The 17721-nt window shown below is 36.9% G+C and overlaps 2 protein-coding genes across 3 annotated transcripts in view; one reads left to right on the top strand and one right to left on the bottom strand.

Moving 5' to 3' along the window:
• Positions 1-4518: 4518 nt before the first annotated feature.
• Positions 4519-15354, bottom strand: LOC139130150 (N-alpha-acetyltransferase 50-like). Its single transcript, XM_070695882.1, has 5 exons — positions 15114-15354; positions 11387-11523; positions 10562-10684; positions 9830-9896; positions 4519-8501 (listed from the first exon to the last, which is right to left on the bottom strand). Exons 1-5 carry the CDS (start codon positions 15119-15121, stop codon positions 8318-8320), a joined length of 519 nt encoding a protein of 172 aa, XP_070551983.1. The 5' UTR covers positions 15122-15354; the 3' UTR covers positions 4519-8317.
• LOC139130149 (V-type proton ATPase catalytic subunit A) overlaps positions 15206-17721 on the top strand; it is a 25427-nt gene continuing 22911 nt past the window's right edge. Inside the window, exon 1 of one of the 2 annotated variants that reach the window (XM_070695881.1) lies at positions 15206-15433. In XM_070695881.1, coding sequence (XP_070551982.1) covers positions 15431-15433 — 3 coding nt within the window. In that variant the 5' untranslated portion in view covers positions 15206-15430. Of the gene's footprint in view, positions 15434-17366; positions 17506-17721 lie in introns of those variants that run through there. The other variant, XM_070695880.1, reaches the window with a different exon arrangement.

Here is a 17721-nt window from a genome sequence, read left to right as displayed (position 1 = left end):
CTTTACAAATACAAATGTGTTTCAACGTGCTTTGGGGAAGTAGCTGAACAACAATTGTAATTAAGATACAAAAAAAACCAAAAAAAATCTGGAAAGTTACAGCTGCTTGCATTTAAGGCTCTATAATTTATGATGAACTTTTGTATAAGAAACTCATTTAGTTTGATCTTGGATACACTCTGCCTCCTTCCTTGAAACAAAGTCTTGAAGTGCAATAATCTGAAGACAACATTTACGGTTTGAGCTTTCAACAAAAACAATAAATCACTGAAATAAGTTTTTTGAAGTTTCAACTGCCAAGGTCACAGGTTTTCTGAATGACAAGCACATTGTATTTCAAAAGAAAAATCTGTATGGAGAATTGGCAAAGTATCATGCATATGACATGATTTAATGATGGCGTAACCATGACATCAGGGCAAATTTGCATGCATTAATCAAAATGGAGCCATTTTTTAACCCTTCTCTCAGCTCATTGAGTTTTGTCCATGACATGTGTAAATTCAAATATACCTTATTTGGGTTCGTGACCACACACCCATCTTTGTATGAAAGTTTCTGACAGACATTAATAGGCAAAAACAGTACACACATAAACGTAAACACTCACAGGCACTGTACAGACCCTGTAGCGATACCATTTACCAAATAAACATAGAGTTAACTTTCCTCAGAATGCCAGAAAAAGAGAGAGAGGTATCAACGCTGAAAACTGATCACAAATGAAAATAAATATTTCAAAGTAAATCTTAAATATGGTGTCAGCAGTGGTCAAAGCATGGTGTTTCCAGACACAACATAGAAAGAGTTCAGGATTTGGTCAGTAGTATCTGGTTCCAAATCCAACAACACTGGGCCATTCATCTGTCACCTGTAGCATGGCTGACATATATGCTACATGTCTGACCAATCAGACCTGCAGTAGGTCCAACATTAGAGACACAGTACCTGTCTGATGATCAATGACCAATCAGATTGGCAGTGATGGGTCTGAGAGACAGATACGCTGCCTGTCTGACCAATCAGACCTGCAGTGGGTCCAACATGACAGGCATGCAACCTTTCTGTTCAATATCAGGCCTGCATACCTACTACAATATATGAAAGATAAGTTTGGCACTATGCCAATCATATTAGACTTATTGCAGAGCAGCTGTGCAGTAACTGGCAATTCAGATCAAGGAATATTTTTTCTATGCATTCATGTATGGCAGAAATGTTAAAGGGGAAGTTCACCAAGGATGATTTTTACATATGTGCTAGCTTTGTGGTCACTTACCCCGGAAAAGCTATTTTCGCCATTTATAACTCGCAAGATTTTTTACAAAAACCGATAGAAATAGTACAGGAAGTTGCCCATGTAATTTGAATCATGGGAAAAAGCGCCAAGCTTGGAGCTTGCATCATGTGATATGGAAGGGACCATTATCCCATGGGTATGGCATTGTCCACTCACCCATGCTTAAACCAGGCTGTGCGTATTTACATAACTTTTGTTTATACTGAGTATCCTTGCATAAACGATGATTCACTTATAATAAACTGTCCACTGTCAGATTTTGTGTTGCTGTCTATTACCGTGTTACTGTGAGTGGACTATGTGTGGGGCCATACCCGTCCAGAGATGGTCCCTTCCATATCACATTATGCAAGCTCAAAGCTTGGAGCTTTTTTCCAATGATTCAAATTACATGGGCAACTTCCTGTACTATTTTATCGTTTTTGTAAAAAATCTTGCGAGTTATAAATGGTGAAAATAGTTTTTCCTGGGTAAATGACCACAGAGCTACCACATATGTAAAAATCATCCTTGTGAACTTCCCCCCCCCCCCCCCCCTTTAAGGTAGTATTCGCCTCAAAAGTGGAAGACTTAAACTTTTGCTCAAACTTTCCTGAATGAAACTTTCAACCATTCTCTAACCAAATCGACAATAAAAATCGGGGGTCACAGTGCAAAGGTTGGAACTAGTGAAACAAAATATCCGACATTTTGTGATATTTGAAATTCAAAATGGCCGCCATTCCTGTGTTAACTCTATGGGGAAAAATTCAATTTCGGATTTTCGCAAAATTTAGCAGGTGTAAGTTTTTCTTTAGCTTTGAAAATGAACCCCACAAGTGGTAGATCACAAAAGAATTGTAGAAATTTGAGAATCCAACTATCTGTCCCGAGGCGCGTTCTACCTTAATTTATTTGTGTCTCGATGACCAATTGTGAAAATGTGGATGAGATGACCTTTTTGACCTTTCCACCACCACCATGGTTTAGCCCAACCCATTGATATCAATAGTGAGTGTGAACCTGTTTAAAGAGAGCCGAGGTGGACAGGTTAAATTGCACAATATTCTCTGTTCATGGTATTTATGAAACAGTCACTCCTTTGTTGGTGAAGATTAAAATCTTTCTGGGTTCCCGTAAAGAAAGAAAACAATTTGTTCACTTGATGAAATGCCTGAAGGCAGAAAATATGAGGACTTAGACTGGACCATTTACTTTAGAGTGTTCTCAATCACAGAGCTGTTGGGGAAATAGTTAACCCTTGCACCCCACACTTCCCACAGCATGGAAGAACAGGATTATAATGTGCTGGACAGGAATGCTAAGGTCATGACCTCAGCAAAGCAGTGTTGAAACACAGTCCTGAAAGACTCGCCTATAACAGCTAGTGAATGGACTTTTGTGTTACAAAGACTTGTGCACTTAATATGCAAATATTTACATAGATTTCATTCTCAAGATTTTCCTCGTCACTGAAAAACAGTATATTGGGGATTAGATGTGATTTGGGTAAGCCATAAAATAAACTTTTACATCAGTGCTTTGTCAGTGTCCCTTGGTTTACTTTGGGGGGGGGTGGCAATTTTGAATGTGTATTACCATCACTATGATTTCATGCTATGCACAGACAAAATCAAACGAAAATCGGAGGCAAACAAAGCAACTCAGAGTGAGAGGAAATCCTAAACTTGTGTGAACTGATAACTATCTGCTGAAATTAGTTTTCCTGGAAACCTTACCAGGTCAGATACAAGTGCATGAAGTTAATTCCCACGCTTCAATCACAGTAACCTTTGCTTGCTGACTGCGTGGGAAAGATTTTGCATAGCAGCGCAAGAATATCCAGTATCATATTTTTACTGTAATTTAAAAGCTGTTATCCCAAGGGATTGCAGTCCCCTCTATTCTCATTAAGTCACACCACAATGTTTAACTTGCACATGTCTTTGCCAACTGCAAAAATCTAAGCAAAGACGCAGGCAAGTGCTAAGCATCAGGACAGTGGAGCGCCCTCTAGAGTCACACTTAAGCTCTTATACTACAAAGGAAGCTTGTTTGTTTGCTGCGACATGATTATCTCATCCTATCATTTACAAAGGAAAATTCAATTCTTCATTTGATGGGAAGAAATCAAACTTTTTGAACTTCAAGGTCACACTATATAAAGACTGTCACCATGGTAACCTCAGTCTTGCTACATTTCAGCTTTCTGTATTTCAATTGGTGTATTTTGACCAATCTGATGATGATGAGTGCGTAATGAAGACATACAGAAAGATGTAGCAAAATCAAGTTTTGGAAGAAATTGAATGAAGCGGACAAGAGATCCAACATGTATTATAGCCTAAACATGGGACTATGTGTCCGAGGGTAGGTGTGACCATTTGCCTGACATGAGAGCAAATGGTCTCCTGCCTTGAGGGTAACATAGCACCTCATATAGGCTATGGTTTTATTACATGCCTGTTTTCCATAGATTTTGCTCAAAATTTTTAAGTTTACAAACAAATGAAAATCATGTGCTTTATTTCCATGTGAGACAAAAATCTGTTGGAAAACAGAAAGATTTTCATCATCAAATGGCCCATTGATATATTTATAATGTAAATCACTGTTATGCAGTTTATAAATTTTGCGGATAATTTTGCAAAGACAGTACTTCCTGTGTAAAACATGTAATTTTATCATTTTTGTCAAATTGAAATTAGCTCCAGTTAACTGTCAGTCAAGTGATGAGTACCTATGCGGCCCAGGACGTCATCAACAAGTTACCATTGAATCCTATGGAGTGCGCTGCGTTCGATATATACGAGGCATGTAATAAAGAAGCCTGCAGTCTGTGCATCTGGTGAGATCTAGGGGTTAGCAAGACACTGGTATGATCTAGGGGGTAGCTGATAACAAAAGACAGGTTATATATCAGCAGACACAAAATTTTGAACATGGAATAAAAATCCCTTCAATGATATATCTATATATCTACCTTTCTATATATACATACATACACACCATTGGTAAAACAACAGAGCAATACTGTTGCAGACAATGGACTCTGTTAAATTGTTACACAAAATAGCTTTATATATATATATATATATATATATATATATATATATATATATATATTTGTGTGTCTGTTTGTCTGTCTGTGTACACATACCGTTGGTCAAACAATAGTGTTGTAGGCAATCACCTCTGTTATTCTTTCTACAACAAAATACTTGCCCCATCTTTTGAAGTTTAGATACAAAAAAAATTTATTTATTTCCTGAAGTCAGAATTTTTCGCAGAAAAAGAAAATATAAAGGTCTGGTGTGCAGAACAACATACACACAAAGTCAGACTTACATGACTCGGCAAAAAAAGAATTCTAAGCATATTTTTGATTTCACATGTGATGGAAAAATATCTTTCAAATGGAAATCGAGTACAGTATCTTCTGATAAAACTTGTACATTTGGCATAAAACAATTTCTAGGATTAATGAATGAATATAGTCGTTGCTTTGCTGTCATGAGAGCTATTCTTGTTATCTCGGTAATATACAAAATATGACAAATCATTTTAATCTGGTTGACAAAAAAGTTGAGTCTATTTAGTCTGAGAAAAAACCCATCCCTTTGAAAATGAAAGAATGTGTGCAAGTATCAATTTATTCAAAGATACATCTGTTTAAAAAAGTTGTTTTCATGGTCAGAATGATATTGAGACAAAGTACGGCAGTCCATGAAATGAGTTACATATCTGTCATTCATGCTGTAAATTTCAATTTTGTTTTTGTACGGCTATCTCTTCTTTTGGACAACTACAAAACAACCCTGATGTGATTTTGAATGAAGCATTTTACAGTGAAATATTATTCTAATGCTGTCAATGTTCCTATATGATACATTGGTAAAGTGATTTACATCGACGGAAAAGTAACTCTACCTTTTGATGTTTTTGATAAATATATATTTATCAAAAACATCAAAAATGTTGAGTTACTTTTTTTGATAAATTAATGAAATTCAGCAGCATCATGATGGCACAATGCATTTATTGATCAGGGTTTCAAATTGATGAATGGCTTGAATTACGTTAGCGAGTACGACTGATAAATGTACGGTGAAATCACACTATCTCCACCACTGTGGTGAAGTAATTTGAAAGAAGACATTGCCACTTCTAAAGGATAATCTCTATCAGAGAGAGACAGCTGCATATAAAATTCAAGCTCAATGCATTAACATGTTATACCATTAAACAATGAAGCAGATACAGCGATGGGATGCAACGTGATTTTGACTGTTTACAACATATATGCACATGCACAAGCGATAGCGTGTACATATGTATGAAGTGAAATGGTCAAAACCGAGTGGTATACTGTTGCTGGGTGTGATTCATTGCTATTATATCATAACAGTATATTGAAATTCTCACATGGAACATCGAAAAAGGATTTTTGCTCTCGCTCAGAGCTCCCGCTTGTGCCAACGGTGCTATATCATGAAGATTCTTTCACGTCTCGACCAATCAGACAGCTGTATTTGTGCCATCAATATGCTTGTATGATATAATGCTAAGTGCTTAATAACAAACTGTCCTAATGTTAAATAAACCAAAATATAAATGAAAAGAGAGAAAGATAAAACATGTACACAAATGTTACTATTTCTGTTCTTTTCACTTCTTTGCATCATGTCCATGGGTGTTAGGAAAGAAAGAATGTTTACACGGTTATTTGATATTAGTAACATAGTCAACAAAACCGTCTGGGAAAGGTTAAATTGAAAATGAAAATACCAACAAAATATGACATGTAATAAAACTTACATAAACAGTACTTGTTACGGGTAGCATTTTTACAGTTGAAAATTAAGTTTTGAATTACGCTTGAAAGGTAAAAGGGAAAAAATTAGCATTGGTTTGTTTCTTGTAGATTATACATGTGAATTTCGAGTAATATTGAAAATATGACAACTGACTTTACATATTTCTAAATATACCCTATGTCTGCTGAATAAATTTACTGATTAAGTTAAACTTTATCCATTCTGACTTTTTTTTTCAATTGTATACCTGCAGACTTTCAAACTATTTCAATTGTAAAATATTTATACATGCTGACATATTACCGGTTTTCTTCTTTTCCAGTAAATCAACCCACATCTCTTGTCTAGGTGTTGCCATGGCATTCCGTTTTACCCTGTCTATAGGCTGAATACATTCATGTAATTGAAAGCTATGTTCATTTTGATGGAATTTTTTTGCACAATTACATTTTCTGATTATTTACAAATCTCCAAAAAGCATCATTTGCTATGATAAGTCGACTCATTACCAGCCATCGCTACTTTGAAAACCGATATTTTGTTTCTCTAAATACAGAATTCACTCTGCATGTACCATTTTCCTTTTTGGACATGCACAAGTGATGCTTTTTGAGAAGTCATGGGCAGAAAAAAAAATCAAAAACGTGAGGAAAGGATTTCTCAATGGGAGAAAACTTCGTTGATGCAACCTTGCACAGTAAAGACAGTTACATCCTATGGTGATGAGGATAGGTACACACTGACACCATCCTTGGATGGAATGATTAACCCCTTCACCACAATAGTTTGGTCCAATCTCATTCTTTTCAATGGTCAAGCTGGACTTCTGAACAGGGAAATGGGTATGAACGCATGAATGGGCCAGCTTTCTCTGTAATATGGAATAGCTGACTCTAAGTAATTTGTACATTAGAAATACCGCACAGGAAAAATAACACAGTCATCACCCCCATCTCTGAGTATGAAGATCCAAACATACCGTTGAAATTAGAGAGGTTGAAACCAACTTTTGGATTGAAAGGGTAAACCACTACACAGGAACCAAAGGTGTATTGACACTGAAGTTTTGACATTGAACTCTAAAATGATGAAATCAGTAAAATGTCATGTAGTCTCTGTTAACTCCCCATTAGCTCTATCTTTTTCTATTTTCTTACAAGATGGTTTGAAATCAAATGCAACATGTGAAATACTGTTACTGAAGTGTGAACACACAACTTAGATTTTAGCAACTAAATGATTTTCAATTTGCCAATTGAATACGGCCAACGCAAACATATGCTTGTTAAGCGCCTGAATTTATCAAACAAATCCATTGCCAAGGATTTGAATAGTGACATTTTATAAGACAACATGGCTTCATAACAGTAATCCAAACCATCTCCTCACAATTGGATAGTATATTTTTGGTAAGTGAATGCAAAAAAATAAAGCCAATGGAGCTTTAAATCAATCAACTTGAGTGTAGCAGGTTGATAATTCTACTCTACAGTGTCTCAACCATCTATCTTCTACTAAAAGCCAAAGCAATTACGTTTTACTCATAAAGACATTGGCAGCCATTTTACAAGGTTCTTTTGAAAACTTTGTTCTCTAATTTGGAAAATTTACAGGCATATCTCCCATTGCCTCTCTGATGGTTTTCAAATGAGACAGGATGGTCAGACGTTTTGCCTGTTCACCCCTATTTTCCAGTCTATTGGTCCACCTGACCATTGGAAAACAATGGGATCAACCAAAGTTTAATTTCAAAAGGTTACAATGACTTTTGAGGCACAATTTATCTGAAATAATTACATTACCCTCGCAGTGTATATCTTGTCTTGCCAAGTTTAACTTTAACTGACATGACATGTTGCTTAAAACAAGTGCAGAGGCATAACATGTCCCATACAGTAAATTTTATCGAAGACTTAAACATTTGAAGGTTCTGAAAACATAGACACTATAAACATGATTTTTACTACCTTACTCCAGTATGACATACATGCCAAGAAGGTGAAAATATATGTTTTGGCTCAAAACACTTTTTGACTGATGCTGCCAATTGCAATGTGACAGCCCTGGCAGGAAATGAGACAACCACCCTTTCACTACAATGGTTTGGCCCAAACCCATTGTTACCAATGGTTAGTCTGGATCTGTTCACTGGTATTTAGGGGTGACCAGGTTAATTAAAGACTATCCGCGGCTATCCCTACCTAATCCATTGATTCCTCAACTATGATATTTGATCCAGATCATCCACATCTTCCGGCACCTCCTTGGGAGCTCTTAGATTTTTCTGCAAGACGTGGGCATCTGAGGGTTCAATTCTCTTGTAGTAGTGCTTCTTGGTCTCCATGATTTCAAATCCAAAATTTTTGTAGAACGATATCGCCGAATCATTGTTTATTTGGACGTGCCTGTTAAAGAATGTGAAAAGAATTTGATCAAAATTAAAGCATCAGTGGTGCACTTGGTGAAAATGTTTCAAAGAAATGAGTAATACGTGTATGCTAGTCTTAACCCTTTCACCACCATGGTTTGGTCCACTCATGTTGTTTTCTATGGTAAAGGTGGACCTCTACACAGTGTTATAGGGGTGAAAGAGTTAAAGTGTAAGTAGATGTAACTTTGACCAGCTCCTTGGCATTTCACTTTGCAAATCACTTGATATTTTTCTTTCCCAGATCGTATTCAGTACAGTGTTCTGAACTAACAGTGTTGAAGTTGTTGATTACCAACCCATAAAATGATTATTGTTCCTGACACAATTCATAGCAAACATTTTCTGCTGGTTACTCTTGTGCAACAAGTTAACCATATATGTGACAGAATGCAGTATAATTTGGTGATTGACACCACTACATAACCATTCTAGTCTATGGCACAAATTATGTGGTATTAGATAACTTTACACAAAGGACTGCCACACATGCAGCTACTGGCATACAGCTTGATTGACTTGGGAATTCCCATAATGAATATGCAAATTATACCCAAAGCATGTTGGGATACACCAAATTCAGCTTGCACACTGAGCCTGTATATGTGTAGACTGCATTATTATTGTCGACAAGTGAATTCTGGTCTGGGCTAGAATTCAAATGGAAACAATATGAGTGAATTTTACATGTCTACACACTGTGCTGACAAAGCTGACTAGTTATGATTTGTCTATGGAGCCTGGTAGCCTGGTAGAGAGGGGATTAACCAAAGCAATATTCCAGGTCTTGAAATGAGCATTTTTTACATTTTTGATATTTAACATGACACGCTGTGTTCAGCTGTGATGTAACACATACTTGAATGCACACAACAACAGCTGCATGCATGAATGTGAGTTAACATTATTGCCAACTGTATTGTACTGTACATGTGCATGGTATGTCAGATCACGTCGCCATGATCATGTGAAAACCGACTGTAGTTCTGATGACAAGACTGAGGAGTAATACTGCACCAAGGCTAAACTGCATTACCTTAGGGAGTATGTTTGTTTGTATCTTATTCACAATAAATAATTTTCTACCATATGGAAGATATGGCGAAAGTTCTTAAGGTACACATGTAGTGTTTTGATGAAGAGGACGATCCAAAAAGGTTCAGAGCAGAGGGTTTCATAAAGACCAGTTTCACTCTACAATTACTAAGATGATCTTAACAATCCTATGATGTTTCCATGGCATGGTAAAATGAACCAACAATTTCAACTTTAGTGATACAGCGTATACTAACATTGTATACTTACAGAAATAGGTTGTCAAGATTACCATCCGATTCACAATATTTGAGTACATGGTTCAGCATTACTGTACCTATCAATGATAAATTCAGAACATTTTTATAGATGGGTGAATGCCTCTCCTCCCAATCCACCACAAGCAATGTCTGGCATGTGGGTATTTCTATGTACGGTTTGTACAGTATGATGATAATGAAGCTGTTTGTCAAAAACCGCACATTTTGATGGTGATGATGAAACAAATTATCAGGATCTTTGTTTCGTCCCATGTCTTGCTGACTTTACTATAAATATCATTATGCTTGTTATGTTTGTAAATACAAGTAATTATGACAAGTGTTCTCTCACATTGGAAGATACCTGATGAACATGGTTGTAATTCTTCTTGTACACTGGTTTAAATTCTCTCATCATCACAAATATCATCATACAGAGAGTCTGATATTCATGAACATGGTGGAGATCAGGACATAGTATCAATACTTGAACAATTTTCACTGACCACAAGAGTTATAGAGCTAGCTGGCAACTTTAACCGTACATCATCTTGTCATCTTTCAAAAATATGGAAATCATTATTTGTAAAAAATAGGCTCTCAGATTACTCATAAACTTTGCGATGGATTCGAAGAGGTCTTTTTGCATGAATTTTAATCACTGCCATGACAAATTAAATCTGCTGAAATCTTCTACATCCTCAAACACAAAAGTTTCTTGAAATCACACTACAAAACTCACCAATTCCTAGTCTTCTGTACGGTGCTAAACATCCTAATGTCATGATGTACAGCCTTCGTTGTCCATCCTCTGTTGTATCAATGCGACAACACACAGCACCTACTACAATGTCATTGAAGTATGCTGGAAAGAAGACAAGTTGGAGAGTCACTTGAAGTCAGGGCATAAACAATGAACATGGAATCTTTGCTTTCTGAAAGGTAACTGCTTGATGTGATACCTGCCAGTTTTTACATGTCTCATCTCAGCTCCTTATTCTGCCAAGTTCACATTTCGCCATCAGGTTGAGATGGTAAAAACTACTGAAGCACAACATATTCCATACGGTGCACAGATACTGTAGACTTGATTTTGCCATACAGACCAAAGCCGCTGTAACATACCAAGCTACATGGGTGAAAATAGTCAAGGTTTTGGCTCAATACTGCTTTTTACTGACTTGGCAGATGAGGGAAGTGATACTGTCTGGCAGGGAGCTGGCTATTCTCATGAAGCTGTTTAAATTTCACAGCTAGCATAACAATTTAAACTATTCTTTTGACATGAAGATTATTCTACAGAGCTGTCAGATCGAAATTTACTTGTGAGTGCAGAAATGTCATTCAGTGTTTTTGAAGTTCAACAACCTCCTGTGAAATTCATTGATGTTTAATGACGTCAACCTTCCTGTCAACCAAGAGTCACAATATGGATATAACATTTTTCAATGATAAATTTGCTCTTCAGTTGGCAAAGCCTTTTAAGCTTGAATGTGTAGTATCATTCAACATTTTTTCTGATGTTGCGCAAACTAAAAACTTTGATGCAAGAGACAACGGAACTTACCTAATTTTGCAAGTTCTCCAACTTCAAGGACATCTTTGTAAAATTTATCATTATATGAGACTGGAAAAACTACTTGATTGAGGCGTTTCAATTGTTTTATATTGTGTTGGGTGATATCTCCCAGCTCTATCCTTCCCCTGTTTGTGAACAGAAACAAAAAAGATCACATCAGTATTTGAAATCTGCATCATTGCATCATATTCACTGTTACTATGCCTGGAGCCAATTCACGTGAAGGAAAAATGGATGAGTATAGTTTTCGCTGTTTAAATTAATTGGTAGTGAAATGGTCGGCAAATACACTTGAATTCCATTGAAAATTTATGTCTGAATGTTTTCACTATCTTTCTAACTACTATCCATACAAATGAAAGTTTTTAAAGAAAGTATGCAAATTGTGATGACCATGCCATGCACAAATCTAAGACAGAAAATAGGGGTCTGTTTCTTAATTCATAAAATGTACGCATCCTCAAGCCTCGTGCCACTAGTTGTCCTGCTAATGACGATTTCAGAGTCAGAGTGTATCGGAAGTCTTTCCAAAACTTTCCTCAACAAAAGTGATGTTTCACTTTCAATCTGTGGAAAACTATTCTACACTTTCAAAGCTGCAATAAAATTACGTCTGCAATTTAATGATCAGTCTATAGCACTGACAAATCTGTGCCTCAATGAAATGAAGGAAGTAAGTTGGATATTAATGAAGTCTCGACCTCCATTCTTCAGTAATTATAGAGCAGGGAAAGACACTTATTTTTTTATCCACTTGCCCTTCGGGCAAGTGGGGGGTTCGGTTCACTTGCCCGAATTGGAAAACCACTTGCCCAGTATTATTTCCGTGTTTGAAAAAAGCTAAAACATTGGTTTTTCATTTCACGCACTTTATTTTGAAAATTATCATGTTATCATGAGAAAATGTCAGACATTCTCATAGGGCTCTACTCACACTTCTTAGAGTGCTGGATGGCTCATTTATATTAAATTAATTATTAACGCCCCACTAGCTGTGTCATTTAGCATTCTTTATGTGATTTTACTTCTGAACCAAAACAAGTTTTTGGGAATGTGCTCTTTGAAGGGTTGGAATACAAGTATTGTTAACTGCCCAATGAGACTGCATGTGCAATTTTGAACAAGAAAAATAATAAATGTGTGCCTAAACGTAAAATGGCACCCCATGCAAATGTAGCAAAAACAGTGTACACCGTACATATATGCATTTGAATATTCACGGAAACAACAGAGTAGTCCATAGTTTTGAATGTTTTCAACCGTGTAAAAAATGCTTTGTTTTCTTTGTAGTATTGTGGAAATCAAAATAATGGTTAAAATGTAAATTTACTTGTCCAATTTTTCAATAAAGAATGTTTTGTAAAGCTGTAAAAGACTATATCCTGTAAATGGGTAGAATTTGAAGAAAACCAGAGAAAATAGGAAGCCTTTTTTAGGTCAACAAATTTCAAGATTTACAGCTTGTGGGGCTTTCATATTCATAGAAAAAATTCTAACAGTTCATATGTTTGTATGTTTACTTTCTTGGAGCTTAATGTACAAATGATAACAGCCATTTTCATTGTACCTTCAAAGTATTTTTGCAGTTAAAAGTTTTAACTTATCTATACAGAAAGAAAAAAATCTGTAGCTATAAAGGAATGTTTTGAAGCTTCTGAAAAATAATGTACTTCTTTGTCATGTTTTTACTGCACTGATATCATACACAAGCCCTATGAAGTTTGGATTACCATTGCACCATACCAGTATCCTATGTTTTTCTAATAACCTAGGTGGTCTTTTTAATGCTCATGCGCAGACTAAATAGAATTTAAACCAACAACCCAAGGCGTCGGTGTTTTCAATGTGTCTTGAAAGCTGAGTTCTCTCGATGTCAAACTCGCTCCAATTGCTTCTTGACAGTCATTTTAGAATGGGAAAATTCACAAACAGAGAGGTTGGTTGCCACGGACAAGTAACTTTTGGCTTATTGACCTGAAAATTAAGTCAGTGTTCATTGAAAATTCAAAGACTGGACCCGTTGACACCAAAGCTTGCTCATGACTTTCATTGCATGTGGTCTTGCCACGATGCCACTCACTGTCAGTGTCACTCAACAAGTTATTGAAGAGTACGTTTTAGTAAAAGTCCCTTCTTTGTGGTGATTTTTCACCACTAGACTTTATTTTTACATCATTATAAACGTTCATACAAAGCACAAAAACCGCTGTGTGTTTCTTTCTTTACCATATCGAAATATTGTGAGACACCGTAACCTCACAGTCAATGCAATGAACTTTGGTGAACGTACGCTCCACCAGCTGAACAGTTTTTTCATATGCAAAATCAGCGTACGGTATTTTACCGGTGGTATTGTTTAAACTGCATTTTATTGAAAGCGATTACATGATTCTTTTCGTCAACTCTTCATGCAATTTTATGAAAAATCTTATGGAAATGTTCACAATGACATAATATGATTATTTTTTGTTGTTTAAGTCCGTGTTCCCTCATCAGAAAATCGCTCTCGTGAATTCGATTTCTAGGTATTATTTTTTTCACTTGTCCCGTCGGGCAAGTGGCATCGGAGGTTCACTTGCCCGAACGCGACTTTCACTTGCCCCGGGCAATCGGACAACCCTTAGTGTCTTTCCCTGTAGAGTGATCGTGGACGGAGGGAGGAAAGTGGGGATGTGGGTTACTTATACTGGACTGGTGTAAACTATCAAAATAAGTAATTTCTATTTCATATCAGACACACATTTATGTAATTATTTCTGAATTAAGATGCAAGACTGGGGTGTCATACGACAAGTCTAACAGTGTCTGAGACTAGCTGCAAAATTGTAGTGCTACGGTGAGGCGGTCGGTGATTTTTGGTTTTTTGCGGTTATGGGGTTGAAATTTGTTCAAACACGACGTCGGGGCGTCGGGTTTGTGGGAGCCGCCATTACCGGAAGTTGGTAATGACGGCTCCCAGAAATGTTTCGGAACGCGATCGTTGTGTTTGAACAAATTTCAAACCCCATAAATGACAAAGTTAGTGCAGTATACTGTTTAGTCTTCAGTAGTGATAAATCAGTACGACCAAATGCAGTAAATATGTTGCATTCCACATCAACATGCCTGGTCGAGTGGGTGCGCTTACATGATACTCCCCAGGGCCATCCGCCTTGTAGCGCTACTGGTGAGCGAAGTCGCAAAAACCAAAATCACCGATCGCCTCACTGTAGCGCTACAATTTTGCAGCTATGTCTGAGACCAATTATCCGGGAAATACCAGGTTTTTGTGACCTTTCATTTCAGTAGAAAAGTAACTATGTAATGGGTATTTCTAAGATCATCATTTCTCTACTACCTCCATGCTAAGATCCACACATTTTCTGGGTCTGAGCATGGAGGTCTGGGCGTGTAGGTAGAAGCTAGATTCCATCTGAGGTTATTTGATTTGTACGAATATCTCCAATCTCCCAAAGCTTTTCCGTTCTCCGTATTCCATCCCGACACCTATATACGTGTTAGCACATTATGAGACAGAGACATGCATGCCATGGTTCACATGTGTCATCTGTAGTTGTCAGAGCACGACGAACGAACTGTTACGGCCAAGATACGGCCGAAAAAATAAACTGTTCAACATTGGCAGTAGTTTTTCTCTTCAAATACAAATTCCAATGAAAAGAAATCGCATATTGAGACCGAACTTTGCATTTTCGACCGCTAAAATGACGTTTACCTGGTCATTGTGTGGAAGTTTGTCGTTACTTCACTTCGCCTGTAGCAGGTTTCCCGGTAAACGTATGCGCATGCGTTGAATTTCTTTCACCGATTCCCCGGTTTTCCGTTAATAAGAAAGACATGTCGACGATATTTGTTAATTAGAATCGGAACAGTTACAACAATGTGTTCGCAAGTCGTTTTTCCTTGGAAAAGCAAATACTTCCTTCAACACGTATATTTTTGAGGTTTCGAGCGCATACAAACTAGAGTAAGGAAACTACAAACAAATAACGGAAGTGATCATCGTCACATGATCAGACGAACTCTGCTAAAATGGTGAGTACGGAATATATTTCTGTTAAATTTTGACTAGAATATACTTTCTCGTGCATATTTTGCTCTGTATTTGGGTCATGTGATAGCCATAAATCTATACTTGCTAACTGATGAGTTTTGTTTGATGTGATAGTTGTTTTCACAAATTTTATCGGTGCGATAAGTCTGGTGTGCGTGCGCCTATGATAGCTCCGGGCCCGTGACCTTTCACATGTAGTACAAGATAAGGGACATAGGTTGCACTATCACACGGTGACTTCACCACTCGTGACAGTCTGGTGTACAGAGAAAAGTTAATGAAAAACCCCGAGGAAATGTATTGACTCGGAAAATACAGCATACGCCTCCGAGTTAGGATATCTTATGTAGCCGAACACTGGCACTATGTGCGAGGGAACGAGAACTGGCACGCTCACTGAAAATTAAATAATCAGTATCTATAATTAACTCATTTGTAGCATGTATATGCAGGTATGCTTGTATGTGAATAGGACACACATAGGACAATGGAAGTCAGGGATGAGAACAGTCATCCTTGGACAGACTGTAGTCTTAGTCTGCAAATATGTGAAAACGTCCGGCTACAAATTTTCCCATCCATTTATTGTAATTTTGACTTGTCGTTTCCATACTCTCAGAATTATTCAGTTGTGTTTAATTGTATAATACAAGAGGGGTGAGGAGGAAACAGATCTACTGATGGATCCTCAGTAAATATTGTAGAATGCTTTGTTTGTCTAGTGCAGGATCATAGCATATGAACTTGGCAGAATGAGGGTTACTACACTAAATCCCCAAAAGTGACACTGTCTGGAATTATGGGTGAAGTGTTCGGCACTTTCATGAATAGGATTTAGTGTCAGCTTATCTTTTTCTTCCCCTAAAGGTTTTATAAGCACCATTGCCTGCCATTTTACGGTTGGAACTTTTTATAATGCACAAAAAAATAATTACACTGAGGGACCGTGTTTGAAGTTAACGGTAATCTACCTGTGTGGCACATGGATATGTATAATCCAACACTCATGCAATCCATGGCAAAATATTAAATCGTACAAAGTCAAAACAAATGATCAAATTTCTTTCTAAGGGAATGAAAGGCCCATTCATAGGAATGCAATTTTTCTGTCACACGATATTATCCAATTTACTCCCACTGGCTCATATCATGTCTATGTAGCCATGTGAGCCATGGCGTTGTTGACATGTCCATCTAAAACTGACCCAGAGTCACACAAAACATCAACTTCACATTCCAAGTACCATTTTACACAATGCCCCCATCACAACATCAGTGATTATTTCATGGTATAGATTCCTTAGTTAAATTTTATTGCAGTATTAGTCAGTCAATAGAGAAAGGAAATTTTGTCTCGCATCATTTTTATCAAAGTAGGTCTATAATGCTGAGATGTATATGAACTTTGTATTCTTGTTTATTTTCTGGAATGCAATTGTAGATTATATTTATAAATTCAAATTTATCATTTTTCAATTCTGATACGTAGCACACACACAAGAAGATATTATTACATAATCTGGTAAACAAAGTCATGAAAGTGTTGTTAAAAGTTAGATGGAGATATTGATGCTCAAATTTTGATATATAATTTTTCACTTTTCTGAACAACCATGGTCAGCCTGGGGAAAATGTGTAGTATAATTTTTTTTTGTCCCTCAAAGCCTGTTTATGTCATGTTATGTAAGTTGTGACTTTGACACTGAGAAAAAGACTGAAGACCATTTGTAACATTAGTACACACATTGACGGAGCAAGGGGTGTGATTTACACTGTGTCCATAGTTGAAGTGTTATTTGTGGAGTGACCGTGGTACAAGAATATGTCATTATCGAAACAATGTGTAGGTGATAGGTTAATAGCGCATTGGGAAATTTGCATATTGCCCTCAGAAAGCGCCCTCTATCAGTGATCATTGTGCTCCCATCTCACATTGTGATACCTGTTGTCTGTTAGTGGGGCAAGTTGCATGTTCAGGGTTGGTCCAATTTATTTCTAAAGACCCCACTTGGATTTTAAAACAGCGGAGGACACGATGGACTTTGAATTTGACGTAAGTGATGTTTATTTTATGTGTTTTATTGAAGATGCTACTTCCATTTCAGTGAATAAGATTTTGGGGTTGATTTTGTCTGTGGTGTATTTTTACCACCATGGCCACAATTGTCAACTCTGAACCCCATTTCTTGTTGGATGTAGTGCAGAGGTTATTGATACAATACTTGTGATCAACTTGTGTATCAATATTTTGTACTCTTCTAAAGTTTAA

This window comes from Ptychodera flava, chromosome 3, assembly GCF_041260155.1.
Source record: "Ptychodera flava strain L36383 chromosome 3, AS_Pfla_20210202, whole genome shotgun sequence".
Classification (NCBI taxonomy): Eukaryota; Metazoa; Hemichordata; class Enteropneusta; family Ptychoderidae; genus Ptychodera; species Ptychodera flava.
Note: the sequence above shows the minus strand (reverse complement) of the source record. Positions and strands in the feature narration are given on the sequence as shown.

What these genes read in the sequence shown, in the direction of transcription:
- LOC139130150 (XM_070695882.1), bottom strand. An exon ending in GTACAGAAGACTAGGAATTG is followed by an intron (nt 9,897 to 10,561) that starts GTGAGTTTTGTA and finishes TATCATTGATAG; the next exon opens with GTACAGTAATGCTGAACCAT. An exon ending in AATCTTGACAACCTATTTCT is followed by an intron (nt 8,502 to 9,829) that starts GTAAGTATACAA and finishes ATTCTTTAACAG; the next exon opens with GCACGTCCAAATAAACAATG.